We start from the raw sequence: 20,258 nt of genomic DNA, 5'->3' as shown, positions 1-20,258 counted from the left end.
CACATAACTGCTATCACCATAAAAGCACCAAACTGCATGATTGAACACTGTGTACACAAGAATGCCAACCAAGTGATCCGACCCCTCGATATGCTACCTGCTTGACACGCCATGCAGGTCAATCGACAATAAAACACATGTTGTGGGAGCGCCCTCAGAAATACTTCAAGTTACACATTAGGCCCTTAAATCCTAGAAAACAACCAACAACGACGGTCGAGCTCACACAACACTGCAGTCCCTTCGGGACCTTGAACACGAAGCAGAGATTGACCATCATTTGTGATCTATCGCCTTCCGTTCTATTTACTCCACTCCTCTGTATCACTTCCCCAGTCTGCTCCCTCAACCACTTCAAGCCAGTCCTTTCCATGTAAAAATTTACCAATAATTCAACATATCTTACTAAAACGCATTGTTATTCACCCTAAGCCACCCTCTTTTGGTGCACCACTATCAATGGACACTGTGCCCAATGAGGTGGGAGATCCATAGCTGCATGGGGCATGAGTTCGAAGTGAGACAGCAGTAACTTCTAAGTGCTTCCAATTTTAGCTTCTCGTAAAACATAGCGTACCATCACAGAACGTGCGAAAGCTTTCCGTGAAAAGTAGTCCATGTCTGAATGATTCTCTTAAGTAAAACAAAAATCACTCTAGTATAACCTTTTAAGAAAGTGATGCAGATTATTTTCCTTTTGTTATATTTTTTTTTTGCTAAAGCATACAAATTATCCGATTTGTGGCTTTCAAACTATAGGTGTGAGAACATTGCCATTGAATAAATAATGAAAGGGAGGGGGCAACGAAAAAACATAAAGCTACTTACCACAGAGCAGGCTGCTTTTTCCAGCCCCATTCTCACCAACTGCAATGGCGAAAACAAAAAAGAAAAGAAAAGAACCATGGCAAACATTGTGCAGCGCCAAAAATGGACTTGTTTTTTCCTTTGTTAGAACTGTTAGAACAGCACAAATGAAAAGTAAAGGAATGCAGAAACTGCTTACCTATGATGTTGAGACCTGGGGAAAGAGGGCCCAGAGTCGCTTTTTTCTGGTAGCTCAGGAACCCTTCAAGGATAACCTGCAAGGAAAACCAACAATATGGAAAAATGAGAGTCTTGGAATAGACCACTTGGTAAACTCAAACAAACATATAACCAAACAATGAAATAAAGGAAAAAAAGAGAGAAGGGCGTTGTAATTAGGACAACGCTACGGCTCATACAGTTAAAGAGAGACACACGTAGACATCAATGAACGGCAGTGTTGCGTTTCTCTCATTAGTATAACTGCATCTACACAAAGAGAAAAAAGAAAACGAATACAAGTTTACGTAAAGATATATTAATGGATTATTTCTTCCACATAAAGATATTTGCTAGACTCAGAGCTGAAGACTGTATGTGAGAGGAACCACATTAGTTAGGAACCTGAAAGTATAATGAAATGTTTGGTTTCATATATATAACATAATTACAACAAATTATTTCAAGTATTCATTTTATGGTCATATCGCAGAAGCAGATAGGCCTGATAATTCTAAAGAAAATATTATTATTATTCATTACTGTAATTATTACTTAGTAGCATTCACACTTCGCAAATCAATACATAAATGCGCTGCCTTATATGAGAAGTGCGAACAACCTATGTAAACCGCTGCGAATTTGAAGGGCAGGCGATCGTGTTGTTATATTTGAATAAAACAGAAATTCTCCGTCCGTACGTGAATTAAGCTCATCTGGCAATACACTTACTTCCATCACGAAAATAACGGAATGACATTGCAAACACGAAATGAAAAACTGAGGCGTACGCGCTCCATCGAGCGCATAACATGTACGAAAGGAATAAATTAAACTACCAACGGCAACTCCGAAGCTGCGTACCCAGATACGGTTTTCGTATTTGAGAGATCAAACCTGCTCAAGAGCTTCATTTATTTATTTATTTTTCTTACGCTAAACCATCGCCTAAGACAAGTGTGCAGCAGGCAGCCAGATAAAAAACTCGGGACGAACTGAAATTCGTTTTCATCAACTTCAATTTTCAAACTTACCGCCATTACCGGTCAAGTATTCTACGCTTAATTAATGTGTACTAGAATATTTTAGCACTCTATAGCTTAATGTTTAGCATAGTTGCATGTACTTACCTTGTCTATGTACATCTTGATGTGTGCACTCTTGTTATCAGCCGGAGCGTGGGAACAACGCGTCCGTACGCGGTGCCCTTTTCAAACCGCTGTACAAGTTCCGTTAAACCGCCGCACACATAGCCGTTGCGCTGCTACGGAAATAATTTGAAACATTTGAAGCGAAACTAGTACAGCGTCGCCAGACTGTGCTTGCGTCGCGTGCCATGCGCACATGTTTTTCGGAGAATCGAGTGGAGATCAATGGCTAGTAGCAGTAATACACTCTAGAACTCCAGTTTCTAAGAATAATTTTTATCTGCTAAACCGCCATTGATCTTTTTTTTCCCCACAGTTCGTGTAGGCTCGTGCATACGAATTTAATGCCGGGCCATGTGCCGGGCAGATGACGTCATGCGCTGGGCTGCACTTGGCTGACTTGACTGCAGCCAATCACAGCAGACTGCGCGTCGTCTTCTCCATAAGCAGACGAAAAGCGCCTGACTACACAATTCGCCCGACTTCGCACTTGCTGCGTATATACCTTTGCCTGAAACTATAAGCCAATGTACGAGTTTCTTTTCGGCAACAAATCAAGATAAACTGCACCTAAATATATCGCGAATGCGCTGCGCACCTGAGTCTGAAACAGTCTGCCCCAAGCGTAAGAAAATAGGTTTGTTCGATTCAGAAAAAAAAGGTGCACGGCGCCACAAATTAATAGGTGTAGGACGTGCCAGTTATGGTGTGCTGAGCTCGCTACGAAGCCCCCCCCCCCCCCCCCGCAAAGTAGTATTACCAGAGTTATGTTACCTGCATCATTTCATACGGGTGTCACACGGCGCACTTTTGATCGCGATCAAGCCCGATCCTGGCGATCCGAATCGAATTTCTCGGCCGTGATTGGCTCCTTTGCACAAAATCTGCGAGAGAGCCAATCGCAGTCGAGAATTTCTATCCGGATCGGTGCCGATCGCGATCAGAAGTGTACGTGCGACACCGGTATCAGGTTTCTATTGAGTTGTCTCTACCTTCGCAGTTAAAATTTTATTGTGACTTAAAGTTTACTGCATCATTGTTCGCGCGGACGTGTACGGTTTCTGATTCATACTTTTGCTTTATTTCTGCAAATCCTGACAATAGGAGGACATGCGCATTGGAAGCAGCAGCGACGGCTACCTCATCCGTATTTTTTCACCTCAACATTTTTCTTTTATTTATACTGTCAACACCATGCACGCACCTCACTCAATATACTTGAATATATACACTGCACAAAGTTTATTATACTTTTTAAGGAAAAGGAGGTAGACATTTCTAATGGTATGCATAGCCTATGCGCTAGAGAATGAATATGTTGCTATGTGTTCACCTTGTTTCAAATTGCTTTGCGTACTTTTTTGACCCTTAAAGAACCTGCAGACATCAGTGGCCCCTTCGGCAATCTTCGATCAACGGCGTGTGAAATGCACGTGAATGGTATGTGTCTCAGTACCGTCTCTGTTTCCAGTAGGCAATGGTAACGACTCTCATTAAAGAAAGAAAAAGAAACTGTTCTAATAATTTACAATATTTATTAGGGATTGAAACATCGCCACTTGCATGCAGAGGTCACAAGTATATCTAATTCACCAAAATGAGGCCGAACCGGGTTCACTCCATATCAGAATCCATAGCAGTTAAGCGCAGCAGCGCTTATGCTCGGACTCACGGAGAAAAAAAAAAAAGAAGAAGAAGAAGAACAGAAAAGCTGCAGTTTCGTCAGAAAGGCGAAGCCGGGTTAGTGATAGAGAAGTATAAGACAGTTACACGAAGGAAGAGTCTTTCCCTATAAATCCGTGTAAGTCCGCACCCCCAACTTGACAGCCAATATTTAAAAAAAAAAATGCAACCGAGAAGCAATCGCGTTCGGTGCGAGGAAACGATTTCTTGATTGTACCTTTGTGTAATAAAACTTTCACAGCGCATTACATGGCTTCTTTCCTTGATGTGCATTTGTGCGACTTAACACGCACAAAACACGTAGGCTACGTACATCTTCCTAATGTGTTTAACGGAATCCGCTTGTCATATGGCTCATCCGAGAGGCGTCAATCTCTTGGTGGTGCGAGGGAAGTCAGGCTGTGAAAAAGAACTGTTTCCTACTATGAGGTTTTGTAAATACTCATATAAGGCCGTCACTTGAGGGGAACAATTCTTCGAGGTCGCACGAAGTTTTTTCGAGTGCAACTGTTATTAGAGAGTGTGTGTGTGTGTATGTATGTATGTATGTATGTATGTATGTATGTATGTATGTATGTATGTATGTATATATATATATATATATATATATATATATATATATATATATATATATATATATATATATATATATATATATATATATATATATATATATATATATATATATATATATACCAATTCTACACCAATTAAAAACAATGGTGACTTCCTACGTTAGCTACACTCGTACAACAGCCAGTGTAGGTAAAAAAACGCCCTAGTGTACTAGAATACTGGAATATTTTAGTACACTGTAGCTATGTGCGCTGCCTGTGCTGCACTTGGCTGACTGGGTTGTAGCCAATCAGAGCAAACTGTGCATCGTCTTCTGCGTAGACGTAAAGCGCCCGACCTCGCACTTCAGCTGTCTTAATTCGCACTTACTGGCTGCGCGCATATACCATTGCCTGAAGCTAAACGCTAATGTGCGAGTTTTCTTCAACATATCTAGACAAATTGCAGATAAATACATCCCGAATGCGCAGTGCGCGCTGAATACGCAACATCCGTGATTACCATAATTTTATCGTCATTGGAAGATTGGCTCACCTTCCTCTGTGACACGAGGTCACTTCAGCACTTCACTGCAGTGCCTCCAACGAACATTCAGTGCCGTCGCCAACAGTTGCAAGCCAAATGCCACCACGCGTTTGCAACGCGCTAGCTTGTTTTGCCTGTCGTCTACTGCCTACACTCATCAAAATTGCTGCTTTGAAAGCGTATAGCTCACCTGTAAACATGCTATAAATGATTGGCTTCATGCAGGTTGGCGGAGTTGAACTTCTTTTTTTAGACAGATTGAATAAAATGGCGACTTCCTACGCTAGTGTGGCCAGAGCATGTAAAAAAATAGCCATAATGAGAAGCTCACACCTCTACAGGTATGACGTCGACACCAGAAATTCTGGGGTGACAGCATTCGCAGCTTCATCAGCAGAAATGAAGTCAGCATTTGTCCCGAACTTTTGCAGTAGTGAAGCAGCACTTGCCCTACTAGTTCGAGCTCGGGCTCCGCGGGCGCAGCGTACGAGCCCAAAATGAGACTTTTTGGTCTTTCATTGTAAATTTCAGCATGACTAAATAACTAGCTTTCTGTTTATGGCTGAAGCGTTCCTTTGAAAATCGATGTCGTGTTCATCTATGAATTTGCCCAGACATTCGAGCGTCTGCAGCCAAAAAGCTGCGAGACAGAGGCACACGCTGAGCGAGGTATACACGGAAATATGTGGTCACGTCGACACACCCCAGGCGCTTTTAAAAAGTCAGGTAGTTGGAACAATAGATCGGCACCCACTCACGAGTACACTGACTCATACTGGCTCCACAGATATCGCAGGCGTGAAAAAGAGCGTTATAGTGATTGACGAAGGATGTGAGTGGACCTGCCGCCTGCGAGTATGAACAGGAATCAGTGTGAACAGCAGTGTGAACAGCAGTGTGAACAGCAGTGAACGCCGAACGTGAGTATGAATGAAAGCCAATGGCGGTGAGTCTGAATGAACGTGAGTATCAACGGTGAGTGACTGTCGGCGAGTGTGAGTGGACTTGGGTATGTATGTGAGCGAGTGCCGATGAGTCGGAGTTTGCTGCTATCCAAGTCGTTTCCTGTAAGAAGAGCGTCGATCAAGAGGGCTTTGGTTGGTATACAGGGGTACTATTCTGGACATTGTCAAATTGCGCCATGTTGTCGAATTTGGTAATGACGGCATTTTGGGCCAATCAGAGGCTGCTGTGAGCCCCTCTGATTGGTTCAAAGAGCCGCCGTTACCAAATTCGACAAGATGGAGCAATTTGACAATGTCCACAATAGTAAACCGGTATATGCTCACGATGCTATTAAAACGCGCTGCTCGGATCGCGTGGCATCCGGCTCTCTTTGCGCCACTGGTATACGCGCTGGAGACACCGAGCTGGTGCATTTTTGTACCACATGCTAGTGAGGGCCTTTGTGGTGCATTGCGACTGCATTTCTCTCCCTAGCGATGACCCATTGCTCATCGGTGGCGCAAGAAGTGCCGGCCGCCGTGTGGTCCCAGTATCGCGTTTCAGTCGCTGAGCCCAGTGTATAATGCTAAGAAAAAGAAAGGAAAATGGGGGGCAGCAGATACGAGTTGGAATCTATATGTATAGCGAAGCTATGCGAGTGCATAAAGAGAGTCGAAACACGAATTTGTGTTTGTTGAACGTCGGCACAAAGTGACGCGGAATGCTTTATTCAGCCATTGTACCGAGGCTAATGTAATGCCGCCGCTGCCCTCGTCGCGGATGCGCGAAGGCGAACTTTCTGATTCTTTTTTTTCTTCACTCCGCGCGGCCGGCGCCGCCGATGATGATGATGATGATGATGATGATGATGATGATGATTTATTAGCATCCCCTTTGACACGGGGCGGTGACAAATAGTCACCTAGCTGCGGATGCGCGGAGGCGGGCGCCATTTGGTGGTGGTGCAAGGAACCCAGCGGCGCACGTACTCCACTACGATTGGTTGGCCTATTCGCCAAGAGAAAAGCCACGCCGCAGCACCTGCGGTCCCGAAATCCGGCGAGGTTCGCAAAGGGAAGCTTTGGTTTTAAAACAGAGTTGACAAGAGTATGAGCGTGAGTAGGTGCCGTGTGAATGGATTAAGCGACTATTTTATTTCCTTATGGGGTTTCACGCGCCGTAGTGAACCACCACGTCTCCCACTCTTAGTGGGAGACGTGGTGGGAGTACCCCACGGGTGTTTTCGCATTTCGCCACCAACCAAATGTGGCCGCCGGGGCCGTGATTAGATACCGCGACCGTGTGCTTATAGCGTGCGCGCGCGCGCGCGCGCGCACGCACGCACACACACACACACACACACACACACACACACACACACACACACACACACACACGCACGCATGCACGCACGCACGCACGCACATTCGCTTACTCTACTGACATATACAGGGTGTCCCAGCTAACTTGAGTGAGTGAATAAACTTTATTGTAGGTCCGGCGAGGACGCGAACTCGTCGCGCACCTGGCTAGTCCCACGTCGGGACCGGCAGGTCTAGCCCACCGGCCCGGTCGCGGGCACGCCGGACGGCCAGGATTTGCTTTTCTAGAGCGGGGCTACGCAAAAGCGAGTCCCACTCCTCCTTGATGAACTTGGGGTATGTCGACCCGCACTCCCAGAGCATGTGAGGTAGAGTGGAGGTTTGGCCGCAGGACGGGCAGGCGTCGTCGCGATGCACGTCGGGGTAAGCCTCGTGGAGAGCGGACAGACACGGATATGTGCTGGTCTGTAGGAGCCTAAGCGAAACGGCTTGCGCCCTATTCAACTTGGGGTGAGGGGGTGGAAAGACCCTTCTGGACATGTAGAAATATTTAATAATCTCGTTGTGAGTAGCGGGAGCGTCCCTGTGACCGTAGAGAGGAGGGGAGTCAGTGCTCCTTATAGAGGAAGCGCGGTCGGTGAGGTCACGCGCAGCCTCGTGGGCAGACTCATTGAGGTTCGGGGGAGCACCCTCGACCGATCCTACGTGAGCGGGAAACCAGTGAATTGAATGGTTTGTGAGAGCATGTGAACTCGAGCCGCTAAGAAGACGAACAGCTTCCTTGGCGATGCAACCCTTTTGAAAAGCCCTAACTGCCGTTTTGGAATCACTATAGATTTCGGACCCACGACCGTCTAGCAGGGCGAGGGCGATGGCGACTTGCTCTTCAGCCAGAGTTTAAAAATATGCGAATACCGCGTAGCTGGACAGAACCAAGGTAATGTTGTTTGCCGTCGCTTCATTGCACCTCATTAGATAATTAGTCTTAATTAACCAACTTCTCGAATATTATAATTAGATGAACAGTCTCGATGATAAAATTGTAGAGCGACGTGAAAAACTCCCGACACAGCTTTCTGTTGCTCAATACGCGCTACATAAGAGTATCTTTTCTGAGCGTGAAAGAAGCCGCCATATTGCCGCGCGACTGGCCTCTCGAGACACACATGTGGACATGTCCATTTTGTCTGTTGCTGAAGTGCTGATTGGCTGGGGGTGTCTGTCTCTTCACACGTTACCCAGCCTAGCCAATCCGAACTTCAGCAGCGTACGACATGGACATGTCCAATAGGTGGACACTTACAGAATGTCCCCCCCCCCCCCCCCCCCCCCCCTCTGGCGTGGTGAGGAGCATCGTCAACGGCGATGCAGGCGTCGCATCTTGATGGCAGACGAGGTAAGAGACCGAAAGCGTCGGCGTTCGTAGGCGTGCAAATAAAGGACTAGAGAGATTTGCATTGACGTATGCACCACGACGGGGTTGGCACACAGCTGCTCAGCAGGAACGCTAATGTACGTGTGCGCACCAAAGAGGTTTTACTTTTTAGTGGCACGAGCATCGAGTAACACTCTTGTTTCTTGGCAGCAATTCCGTTTCACCTCCTGAGACGAACGGGGGACGAAATTCAAAATAAATCAGACAAAGATAGACAGGAAATATTACAGTACAAAATTCGTGAGTTTAATTATAGATATGATATAAGAGCGTAAATTTAGTTACAAGTTGAGTTACTGAGGTGTCTGGAATAATTAGAATTAATTAGAAATCACTGGTTACCTTACACCGAAGCACAGAATCGTAGATTTTAGAGACCCGCCGCGTGAGCACGACTTTTGCGAAATTCCTGGAAGCCCGCAAGCAGAAAGCGTAAGTGTTACTAATGACGTCACGCAGAAGAAGGTGGCATGATATTTAACCGGCTAATTAATGAAAAAGAGTTGCATCCGAGTTCGGTTCGTGCGTTGTGTTCGCCTAAAATTAAGCTAGAGAACAATAACGCCGAGGTGCGAGTGGCACTAAGAGACACCTAAGTCAAAGATTAGGGTCGCCTACCATCTTTACTTTAAGCCTCCTTGATACGCACAGCGCTCATGCCAGGAGCAGAAGCCAAAACGCTGCCCTGGCTTCGGCAGATCCGACTGAACGCAGCTTGACCTTGCGTCCGCTTGGATTCGTCGCTTTAGCGGCCAAACGTACTGCGCTACTCTGCAAACATTCTAGCCCTCGTCGAGAGGGCCGCGCACGCGCCCTGACACCGTGACAGCACGACAACGCCCATGGTGCTAACGCATCTCTGGCGTCCATATAGTTACGGCGTGTTAAAGCATGCCGGATATGATTCCTACTGGTATTAATTGGTCAGAAACGGCAATGTCGGACAATTCGGACGAGTTGTAAACAAGCCGGACATTATCAGCTAGATATCATGCCTGTTAACTTCGAAGGACGGTTATCCTATACGCAACACTCTTCGCTAGGAACCGTCGCTGAAAAACCGAGAAAATTAACTTTTAATATCTGGGGGGTTTCGTGCCAAAGCCACAATCTTATCATGAGGCAAGCTGTATATTGTGGAGTTCCAGATTAATTTTTTTGGCCACCTGGGGTTCCTTAAATTGTACACAACCAACGGTACACGAGCGTTTTTGCTTTCCATCCCTCATAGGAATGCGGTCAGCGGTGGAGTTCGCATCAGAGAGAGGCCCGGCGGTCTGTTTAAGCTCGCCCCACGTTAGCACTCAATCCCACCTCCTCCCCGAATGAGGATGTGATCCGATTGTGGGGCCGGCCGAAGCATCCCGAAAGGGCGAGAGGTTTGCTCAAATCCATGGACGTACGCTTACGTGGTAAACGTCTGTCAAAAATAGATGCCCCACTCGGTGAGCGATGAAATGTGACTTCGAGATGTCTGCCTGGTGCTCGGTGCAAGACTCTGGATATTGATATAAATATCGATTTCCAGGATTCCACCGCCGCCCCTTTGAATGTACGCCCTTGGGTATTGTTGCGTATACACGTAACGACCATCCTTAGGGCGGTGAACTTCAAAGTTGTTTTGATTTTAAATAGTAATACGAATGGACCGAGTTAACGAGGAGTATATTTATGATACAGAGGAACCTATGGCAGCTTTGTGTATTTCAGAACAGTCCACGATTCAGAACTTTATTATTTTCTCTATGTTATCTGCGCTTTATCGCTCGTTGGGTTATTGACTGTCAGAGACAATCTACTTTTGTTGGTAGTTGGGAACATATAAATTTTTCACATATTAAAGGTTGCTCCTTAAAAAAAGAATAACCTTCAGTTGGGTCATTGGATAAGATACCGCTGGACTTGCTTCGTGCAGTGAATATTGACTTTGTTTCGTGAAGTTTTGTGAAGAATATAAAGTGGACGCATGTGAATACCGAGAAGTCGCAAATAGCAAGTAGAATCCATTGCGAAGTTGTGGTTCTACATGATCGAATGTGTTTTGAATAGTTTTCAATGAAACCGACACTGGCCATGGTATGACTGAAAAGTACATATAAGAGCAGAAGCGTTGTTTTCTTGTCAGATACAGCACTTAAACTGGTGTTACAGAAATACAAGTTAAGTCCAAGCTATTCCAACACTTGCACGCGCGTTTAGCGTGCCTGGATTAAAGAGGTTGCGAAAATCCTTGCCCAGCCCGACACATGACGCACGCAAAGCTGGCGAACGACGTTTCTACCTTTCTGCTTGCGATACAGCGAGAAATATCTCAGGTTCTAAGCGCTAATCTACTTGGCAACGCGCTCGGAGCCGAATATTGCCCCGGCTTTGGCCGGCGTTAGCCAACTCAGAGGAGGCATAAAAAAGAAAAAAGAAAAAGTAAGATTGCCGTATTTTTGGTTGTCCGCATCGCGTTTTCTATAGACGTTCTTTTTACACTGCTATAATTCCTTACACACGTTCAGGATACAAGCTCTTAGCTGAGTATAAAAGAACCAACGAGCGCAAACTTCGATTTACTAAAAAATGTCTTCGCACATTTGCGTACAGTGTTGCACTATCGCTACTTGTATGTCTTGTGCGTACGTTTCTTCTTTCAATTTTGGTTTTGAGTTGTTTGTTATTATTACTGTTCGCTGTGCAATTTTTGGCGGTCACAGAGAATTGTTATTTATCTAGACTCTTTTCGCATACCCTTGAGTGGTTGGCTGCATGACCTTTTGTATGGCTATCTACTAGCAGCGTACTTTTCCATTTTGTCTTTGCAAGAGAACGAGAATAACCGTTTGCGAGTTCGCTTCGTCAGTGCTTTAGGACAGACCTTAGTAAGATGTGACCAGCGCGTCGCTTCTTCTACGTCCAGCCCGGTCGAGGTCGCCACACAGCCGCGCGAACACTATTCTTACTACTTAAAAACATCGCAAAAGTTAGGTGCAGCACAAGAAAAGGGGAAAAAAGAAAGAAGTAAGAAATACTAGGAGCGAAAGTGTTCCTATAAATTTTCTAGTATCAAGTAGCACTGTAAGTGGGTCCAACATCAGTCCAACATTGTCCGATCTATAGGGCTCATGTGACCAATTATTGGGCGTATACAGTTTCGCTACTTCCTGTGCTTTCTGCGTTAATACTGTGTACCCACACTCTAAACGTTTGCACCCGTTGGGGTGGATTTCTGTCACACAGCAATTACCATCATATATGTCTTGCTTTTGTTTCCTTTCTTGAAATCTCCGCACTCGTTACTGTCTTGTCGAGAATGGCATGTCACGCTGATAACAAGTGTGCCATTCGTGACCACCTGTAAGTACTGGGCGCGCAGCGTTAAAAGAAAGGAAAGACATGCAGTACACGCTTTATTAAAAAAAGTTTACACCCTTTAGGGCTTATCTTGTCCCACAACGATAATCATCCTTTGCCTTGCTTGCGTTTCCCGTCTTGAAAACTGAGCGCTCGCTACTTTCCTATCGAGAATGCTGTGTCCTGACGCTGATAATGCGCAAGCATTTGCTTAAGAGGGCACACTCTTAAAACGGTTGAACCATTTGGGGTGTATATTTGCCACACAACAATAATCGTCATGTGTCTTGCTCGCGTTTCCTTCCTTGAAAACGATGCGCTCGCTATTTTCCTGTCGAGAATGCTCTGTCATGCTGATAACGGACACGCCGCTCGTGACTTGGAAGTACCGGGCTCGCCGTGTTAAAGAAAGGAAATGTGGACAACACAGATGACGATTATCGTTGTGTGGCAAAATGGTGTAATTTTGCTGAAGAGTGTAAATGGCGAGCGCTGCAGTGTTACAAAAAGTATGCCCCAAAGGGTGTAACTGTTTTTAGAGTGCATAAGAAAAAGGTGGAGTATTGGCCATTCCCTTTGCGACATCAACTGAGCATTGTCATATTCGATTCCGTTTTTTAGACTTCTCGTACACCCCTATAGGGCGGTTCATTCACTCGTATTGTACTTAGGGAGAGCGAATTTATTCCACGAAAAAAAAAAAAAAAAATACGGGACGAGCAGTTGCCCCCTCAAAAAGCGGTTGTCTGCCACTCCCTTTATCTTTACAACGTATATTGAAAGTGTTTAACTAAGTGAACGGTGACAAAATGAATGCTTTTTTTTTTCGTCGTTTATAAAGCAGTGTCGCTTGTGTTTTCGCTGTGGCTGCTGCACATTTTCATCACCTTATCACATGACACACCTACGATACCGGAGGAGTGAAAACCACTAAGTATACTAAATTAACAATAAGGTAGTATAATAAGTTTAACCGTATCGAATGGTAAATTACGCTTACGGAATACTGATAACGTCAATCTCACCGTAAGCGACCGTGAGGTCATGAGTTTTGACGGCGTCTACTCAGGACTGGTTTACTGTTTTTTTTATAAAAAATGATTACATTGCATTCTAGGGAAACCAATGACTCATTCTAACAAGCTTTCACAACATTACTGCGACCCGCTGTGGTTGCTCATTGGCTATGGTGTTGGGCTGCTGAGCACGAGGCCGCGGGATCGAATCCCGGCCACGGCGGCCGCATTTCGATGGGGGCGAAATGCGAAAACACCCGTGTACTTAGATTTAGGTGCACGTTAAAGAACCCCAGGTGGCCGAAATTTCCGGAGTCCTCCACTACGGCGTGACTCATAATCAGAAAGTGGTTTTGGCACGTAAAACCCCATAATTTATTATTAACATTACTGCGTACAAAGAGCCCACATAGTGAAGATTATATGGAATGCGTGACGTCACACCATGACATATGTAGCTGCAATTTGGACGCGAAAAAAAAACAAGGAAACCGAAAGTTTCTAGCTACCATTTTTGCGTGTAATCAACGTCTCTTCGCCAAATTAATACAGCTAGAACCTTACCACTATAGCCTCATCAGTCCAACTAAACGTAGTGTTGCTCCTTTAGGGTCTCTTTGAAAGAAACGCTAAAAAGAAACAAGAAATGAGTTTAAACCCAATCAAGTAACTAGCAGAGAGGGAGTTCAAGTGTGGTTTAAACGTCAGCTCGTCCGTTTTGGCGAGGGCAAATCAAATTAAGGAGCATGGCAGATCCGTTCTGAGGACGCTCGCAAGGTGGAGTAATGCTCACGAAATGGAAAAATTTTCATGCACCCAACTGTAGTACGAAGCTACAAAAGATGAGTTTTTTCTTCAACTCCGAAGCTTCTCTTTTTGAGAAACTATTTTATGGGCTACCTTTGCAGCTTCGTGCTACAGTGCGGTGACTGACAATTTTGTTTCCCTTTCACGAAATTGAGGAGCAATAGCGAAACCCGTGAAAGCAATTTCTTTCGCAACAAAGTCATATGTTGGCGCACAGCGGATAACGATGACAGACCTCTATAGACGCATAATCCATCAACCTAACTCGGCTTAACATTTTCCTTTAGGGTCGCTTTAATGTGGTCTCGCGTGAAGAATTATTGCCCAAGTCTTGTTCTATGCAGCCGGCTTAAACTATAGTGCATGTTGCGAAATACACTTTTTATGCACGTGGAAACGTGACCATCTTGATACGGACGTCGGCGCTCTTATCAGAGTCGTTATAAAGGGGCACGTTTTCACAATCTTCCGCGATAACCTTTGCATAGAGTATACAGCAGTGCAGTGGTCTCCATGTTTTGGTTATATCTTTTTTTCGAGCCTACAGCAAGGCGTTGACTTTGACTTTTACAGGCGGCCGTGATACTTCGTAACAAGTCTTTTAATTTTCCATTCCATAAAAAAATTACAAGAGGGAACTCTGGCACTGGCGTCATATGGAAATGATTGATGTTAAGATGTTGAGTCCTTTCCAACATGACACATACCTATGACGGGGATCATCCACACAAATGAGAAACTAAATAGGTATTGATAAATAATCAAAGCTTGAAAAAGCAAGAAAATAAACTGATTTATATTAAAAACATAGCGAACTTAGTAAACGAAATCGTATACTTAAAGATCATGACCCAAAATCTTAGCAGAGAGATAGAGCCTCTAGCAATGAACGTAACCGGCTTAATGTCTCTATAGAAAGTGGTTTTGGCACCCATAATAAAAAAAAAAACCATAATATTTTTTTAATGTCTCTATATACTTATGGAGTGCATTGCAAACTGTCCTGTAGCTGCGGCCATACTATGCGCAGCCCCAAATGATAATAAATTTGGAATAGTCATTTCCGCAAGAAGGTGAAACGGTGGCAAGAAAGAATGAAATGGTCACTGGTTTCTCTTTCATTGCAAGCAAAGTTTGGAAGTTGAAAATTTACACCGATGACGGTAAATAATAAGGAATGGAATAGTTATAGAATAATGATAGGCAGTGCATTGATTTGTCTAAATTTCGTCTTTCTGGCTTAGAACGGCTTTGCGACTTTGGAAATTTTTCAGTTTTCGACAAGACATATAAGTCCGGCAATTCTATATAAGTGCGAATTGCCGCTATATAAGTGAGGCAATTCGCGACGGTCCCGGATGTGCTTCGTTTGGAAAACTGTAGTTGTATGGAAGTTCAGAAAGATAAAGCGCAATTACCGTGGCAATTGAACGATCGCTGCGCCATATAGTTGCCTGTAGTAGTTTTTTGTAGAAAGCTTTGTATGTTAATTACACTGTGGCCTTCGAGATGCGCGCCGTTCAGTCTCGGAGGTTATGGTTCCACTCATTTTGCCATCGTATCCCAGGAAATCCCGCACATCCCATATCGTCGGCATCAACTATATATATATACTTGGCGGGGCAAATGGTAGGACCTTATTAATAAAACTGGAGGAGAGGAATTCACACGAAATACTGCCACTGATTTGTATGTAAAGGACAAGCAAAAAAAAAAAACGTAAATATTGCCGTTTCAGGAGTGCGTTACCTCCCTGTCATGACGACAAATTTTAGAAACTGACGAACAACAACAATTAAATAAAAGCTTTCCGCCTTTTACACTTCTGCACATTTCAAAGATGTACGCAAAAGCGGAGAGGCGGCAAATAATGCATGAGGAATGGCTACCAGAAAACTGTCTGAACGTACTGTCTGTGCAATACATTACATAAGATAATTTATACACCCCTGCTCTCTCCCTTTCTCCCAAAATCATTCGCCTGTGAACTAGCGGAGAGTGCTTAGAATCAAATCGCGCTTAGAATTGGTAAGATGTATAGGGAGAATACCGTGTTAAACAGACGACTACAGGCCTATTTGGGGAAGTGGATATGTAGAACGAAGGTCGGGCTAAGTATGACTCAGTATAGGGGCTTCGCTTGCGAAGAACCGTTACACGGCAAGTGTCCATTTAAAAGAGTACTGACACGCAAACGTTACGTACGGCATTTGCTTGTCTCTCCCTATTTTCCGTCATAACTATGATTATTTTTGTAGCTGTCAAATTTTTAATTACTGTGTGAAGCTTCAAATCCTGAAATGCGATCCGTTTATTTGTGCGACCCGCTCTAAAACGCGCGCTAAGTTCAACGCGGCTTTCCACGACACCGAAAACGGATGTGCTGGTCACGTGCTGCCACAAACAACTCACGAGCGTACGTACCTGTCAGTTGAAGACCACACAATGACGGTGCTGTTTCGTCTGGTTCGTCCCATTGCGTGCTTCTCTTGGAAAAGCAAAGGGAAACGCCTCTGTCGCGCTGCATGCGTAGTTAACGGGCGTTTAGAAGTGGTTGCCTTAAAAGGCAGCATAATTAATTATTTGTTGCGCTCTCGAAGCAGTGAGGCTCTATGACGTAATTACTGGGTCGACAGCTGTCCAAAAACTTAAAATAAAAACGTTAACAGACAAACATTTTCTGCCAGTACTCGTTTGCGTTAGCTCGTTACAGGACCCGCTGTCCTCGAAGAATTCAGCAACTCGAATATTCTTTTTCACCTTAAAAACGGCACTTAAAAGACAGGCGACGGCCTTGATTCGTGGTGTCTCTTGTGTTTACGCAGAGTATAAAGCAAGCGGCTGGCCATCCAAGATTAGACCCTGACTCAAGTTTTTGCATGAACGAGTGAAAATATGGCGCCTTCCATTTCGCTAATGCATGATCTGTGGAGCCAAACTGCACTGTGAAGCAGGTATAGCTCATATTAACGGAAAACGGAGGAAACGGAGCCAAACAGGACAAGCACTTGGCCCGTTCGGTTCTCTTAGTTATCCTGATGATAAGTATCTATTGATCATCCTCTCTTCATCTGATTCGATAAACCGCGGTACCTGCTCGATACTCTGCGGCACAAATGCTGTCTTGTTCTTCCTGAGGCAAAGAAGCGGCATGCATCAGTAATTAAATTAAATTGCGGGGTTTATTACGTCTAGAATTTGCATAGTGGGTCATGAGGCAGACCGCATGCAGTGTAAGGCCTCGGATTAATTCTGACCACAGCTGGGGGTTCTTCATCAAGCACACGAGCGTTCTTGCATTTCACCCCCATCGAAATGCCGGCCTCTGCTGTCGGGAATCGAGCTTCCGACCTCGTACTCAGCGACGCAGCACCACAGCCACTGGGCCATCGTGACCGGTACGTATCGGTAATTAGCGCGACGAAGTGGATGTATAGTCAACATAAAGCGTATACATTGCTGTGCTCGATGAACGTTGCACAAAGAGATTTTCTTTCACTGACCATTGTCGCGGACTTACGAAGCTTACGAAGTCAGCGTCAATATTTGTACTGTACAATGCTATAGAAAAATTACAAGCCGATTTTGCTCGAAAGCTGCATATTTCATTTCACCGAGAGAAGCGTGCAGGATATTTACTCCATCCTAACTATATGCAAAGATTCCAGCATCATCTGCAAGTGTACGCGCTCGTTCAGGTATGCAGTGTGTTTCGGCTAACTTTAGTCAAGGTTTAAAAATGTGCCCAAGCACTCTAGGAGGACGCGACTAAATGCATGCTATGGGCTATTGTATAGAGCAAGTCACACTTTTTTTTTTGCGTTCTGCTTAATCGCATAAATAGTCAAGATTAATTAACCAACATCACAAGTATTAATATTACGGAAAAACTTCGAATGAGAAAGTTGTAGAGCGCTCTAGCAAATATCGAATTCAGCAGCTTCTAACTTCTTACCTGTTACGTAATAATTTTTCTTTGTCCAAATAAAAGAAGAATGCGAAAAAAACATCATTCAATCAAGCCCGCTTCTGCGTGATATTTTTTAAACATTGGCCACTATTAAATGGAGCCCCTCGTATATAACCAACGGATTTCCATAAAGACAGTGGTGGAAAGCTTGTGAGGACATCATACGGATGCGTGTCTTCACAGTTGATGCAGGGTTTGCTGCTCACTTGCTTAATCACGCTCCTCCGCCTTAGCAGCACGTGGAGAATTACACAAGTCACACAGTGTCATCAGGGTTGCAACATCGAGAGTTCGCCTGAGCGCTTTCACACGCAGACATCCATACGACGCCCGCAAGTCTGCCGTCTGTCTGAAACGGCGCCGCTGTCTGCTGTCGTCTGCTTTATCTCTTGCGTGCCAGAATATGTATATAGGGGGTTTCTTCAAAGTTCAACACGCAGGACCCGACGTAACATATGCAGGAAAGAGACGACGAACTTTTTGGAAGTATGACGTGCTTACATAACGTTTATGGCTAGTGGACCAGCCCTCATGAGAGTACAGTGTACTCTGACGAAGGCTGGTCTGCCAGCCGATAACGTTATGTAAGCACGTCTTATTTCCTAAAAGCTCGTCGTGTACTCTGACGAAGGCTGGTCCACCAGCCGAAAACGTTAAGTAAACACATCTTGCTTCCAAAAAGTTCGTCATCTCTTTCCTGCAAATGTATATACAGGGTCTCCCGTGTAAATTGAGCCAGACATTAAATATACGCAAATGCCACGTAGCTGGACAGAACCAAGATAATGTTGTTGATAATGTTGATAATCCCGGATCCAGACTATACCCTCTTCCCAGAGGGCCGTTTTGAGGGACACAAGTCCTTTCAACCAAGGCAGGGTACGCCACGACAGCGACACCATCGCATTATGGCAGTGGCAAGGACAACGAAATGACCTTAGTCGCCTGCAATCACCCCCGCAAGTAAAATGCTTCAGTGAATTAACTGTACCTATGTTCATCACCTCGTGCGGGAACGTGAAGGACTCAAGGCGTTCCGGGACATGTACTGGCCTGAGTTATGTCAGGGACGTTGCTTTCTTCCTTTATTTTCTTTCTTTAATGATCGATTCACCCTTTTTCATACATCAACGTTCAAACATACATCGCCACATCAGAATGGAGGCTAAAGGCTCTGTGCCTGACGAGGCCAGCCCATTGAGGACAAACAGTGCAATTGAGAGGCTAACAAATTTCCGTGCATGGCAGCATTGCAATCGTGCACAAACTGAATATCAATTAGTTTGTGCAGCATATAAAGAATACAAAATGATAAACATTTTAAATCGCAACTGGAAAAAAAAAAGACAGTGCGCAAAAATAAACCGTCACTTTAAGAATACAATAGGTCAAAGCATTGTGTTGTGACGTAAGTATTGGGTCAATAACATTTATTTGTACAGCATTTTACTCGGGATCGTGTATTAGCTTTCCAGATTACTTGTTTTTATTCAATAAACGAAGGTTGCGAAGGTTGTGGGATCGTACCCCACCTGCGACAAGTTGTTTGTTTTCCTCCACTTTCATTTCCATTAATTTATGCATAAACCATAATTCATTAAGCACAAGTAAATTCCCCTATGTTTTCCTTGGTGTCAGTGTTTGTTGGCTTCTTATTATTTGCTTTTATTCAAGAAAGCTATAACGTTATGTTAGAAAGTCTGAAGTCCAAAGGTCTAACCTCAGGAGTTCTGCGACAAACATATCGGAGTTCATAAGCCGTATCAAGCCGTGCAACTCAGCAAGAGCTAAGGTTAGGTTTTCTGTAGATTAAACAATGAGTCTCTGTTGCCTGTATAAGTGTTAATAACTTGTATATGAAGGCTGGGTCCGACCGAGGCTAACGTCAAAAGGATTAGCTTCACGTGTGAAGTTTTTATAGTGAGCTGTGCCTATAGCTGGATCCCTTAACATATTCCTAGGGGTGGGCAGCGCAACCCGGACGAAGGACAGAAAGAAGTGGACGATACGAGCGCAGACTAACAACTGGTTTATTTTTTCCAGACAAGCGATTAAATATGCAGAGAATAGGCTCATGTGATGAAGTGACGCGTACGAGTGGTGAAAGGGTGTCAACCTATCTTGCCATTCAATAACTTCGTTTCTTTATTATGCGGAGAGATAGAAGTCCGGCTGACGCAGGCACCTGAGTTGACATGTACGAAGTAGGCTTCCACAATCTCACGGTTGATTTGGTTTCAATTTTTTTTACAATATTGAGCTTTCTTCAAACAAAGATTTGCGTAGGCAATTTCGACAATGCGCGGCCAGTTGTTAGTCTGCCCTAGTATCGTGCACTTTCTTTTGTCCTTCGTCCAGGTCGCGCTGCCCCCCCCCCCCCCCCCCCCCCCCGAGAAATTTGTTCAGTCACCAACTCGCCCAGCTTGCTGTGTTGATGTAGCTCCCTTCCCAGACACTCACTTCCCA

General features: G+C 44.6%; 1 protein-coding gene across 1 annotated transcript in view; it reads right to left on the bottom strand.

Annotated features, from left to right (window-relative positions):
- LOC126536921 (structural maintenance of chromosomes protein 3-like) overlaps positions 1-2,222 on the bottom strand; it is a 62,038-nt gene extending 59,816 nt beyond the window's left edge. The window contains exons 1-3 of the mRNA XM_050183984.2: positions 2,157-2,222; positions 1,007-1,082; positions 829-867 (exon numbers count right to left, since the gene is read on the bottom strand). Of these exons, the coding sequence (XP_050039941.2) occupies positions 829-867; positions 1,007-1,082; positions 2,157-2,171 (130 nt within the window). The 5' untranslated portion in view covers positions 2,172-2,222. The remainder of the gene's footprint in view (positions 1-828; positions 868-1,006; positions 1,083-2,156) is intronic.
- Between the last annotated feature and the right edge of the window lie 18,036 nt (positions 2,223-20,258).

The sequence above is a fragment of the Dermacentor andersoni genome, chromosome 4, assembly GCF_023375885.2.
Source record: "Dermacentor andersoni chromosome 4, qqDerAnde1_hic_scaffold, whole genome shotgun sequence".
NCBI lineage: Eukaryota > Metazoa > Arthropoda > Arachnida > Ixodida > Ixodidae > Dermacentor > Dermacentor andersoni.
Note: the sequence above shows the minus strand (reverse complement) of the source record. Positions and strands in the feature narration are given on the sequence as shown.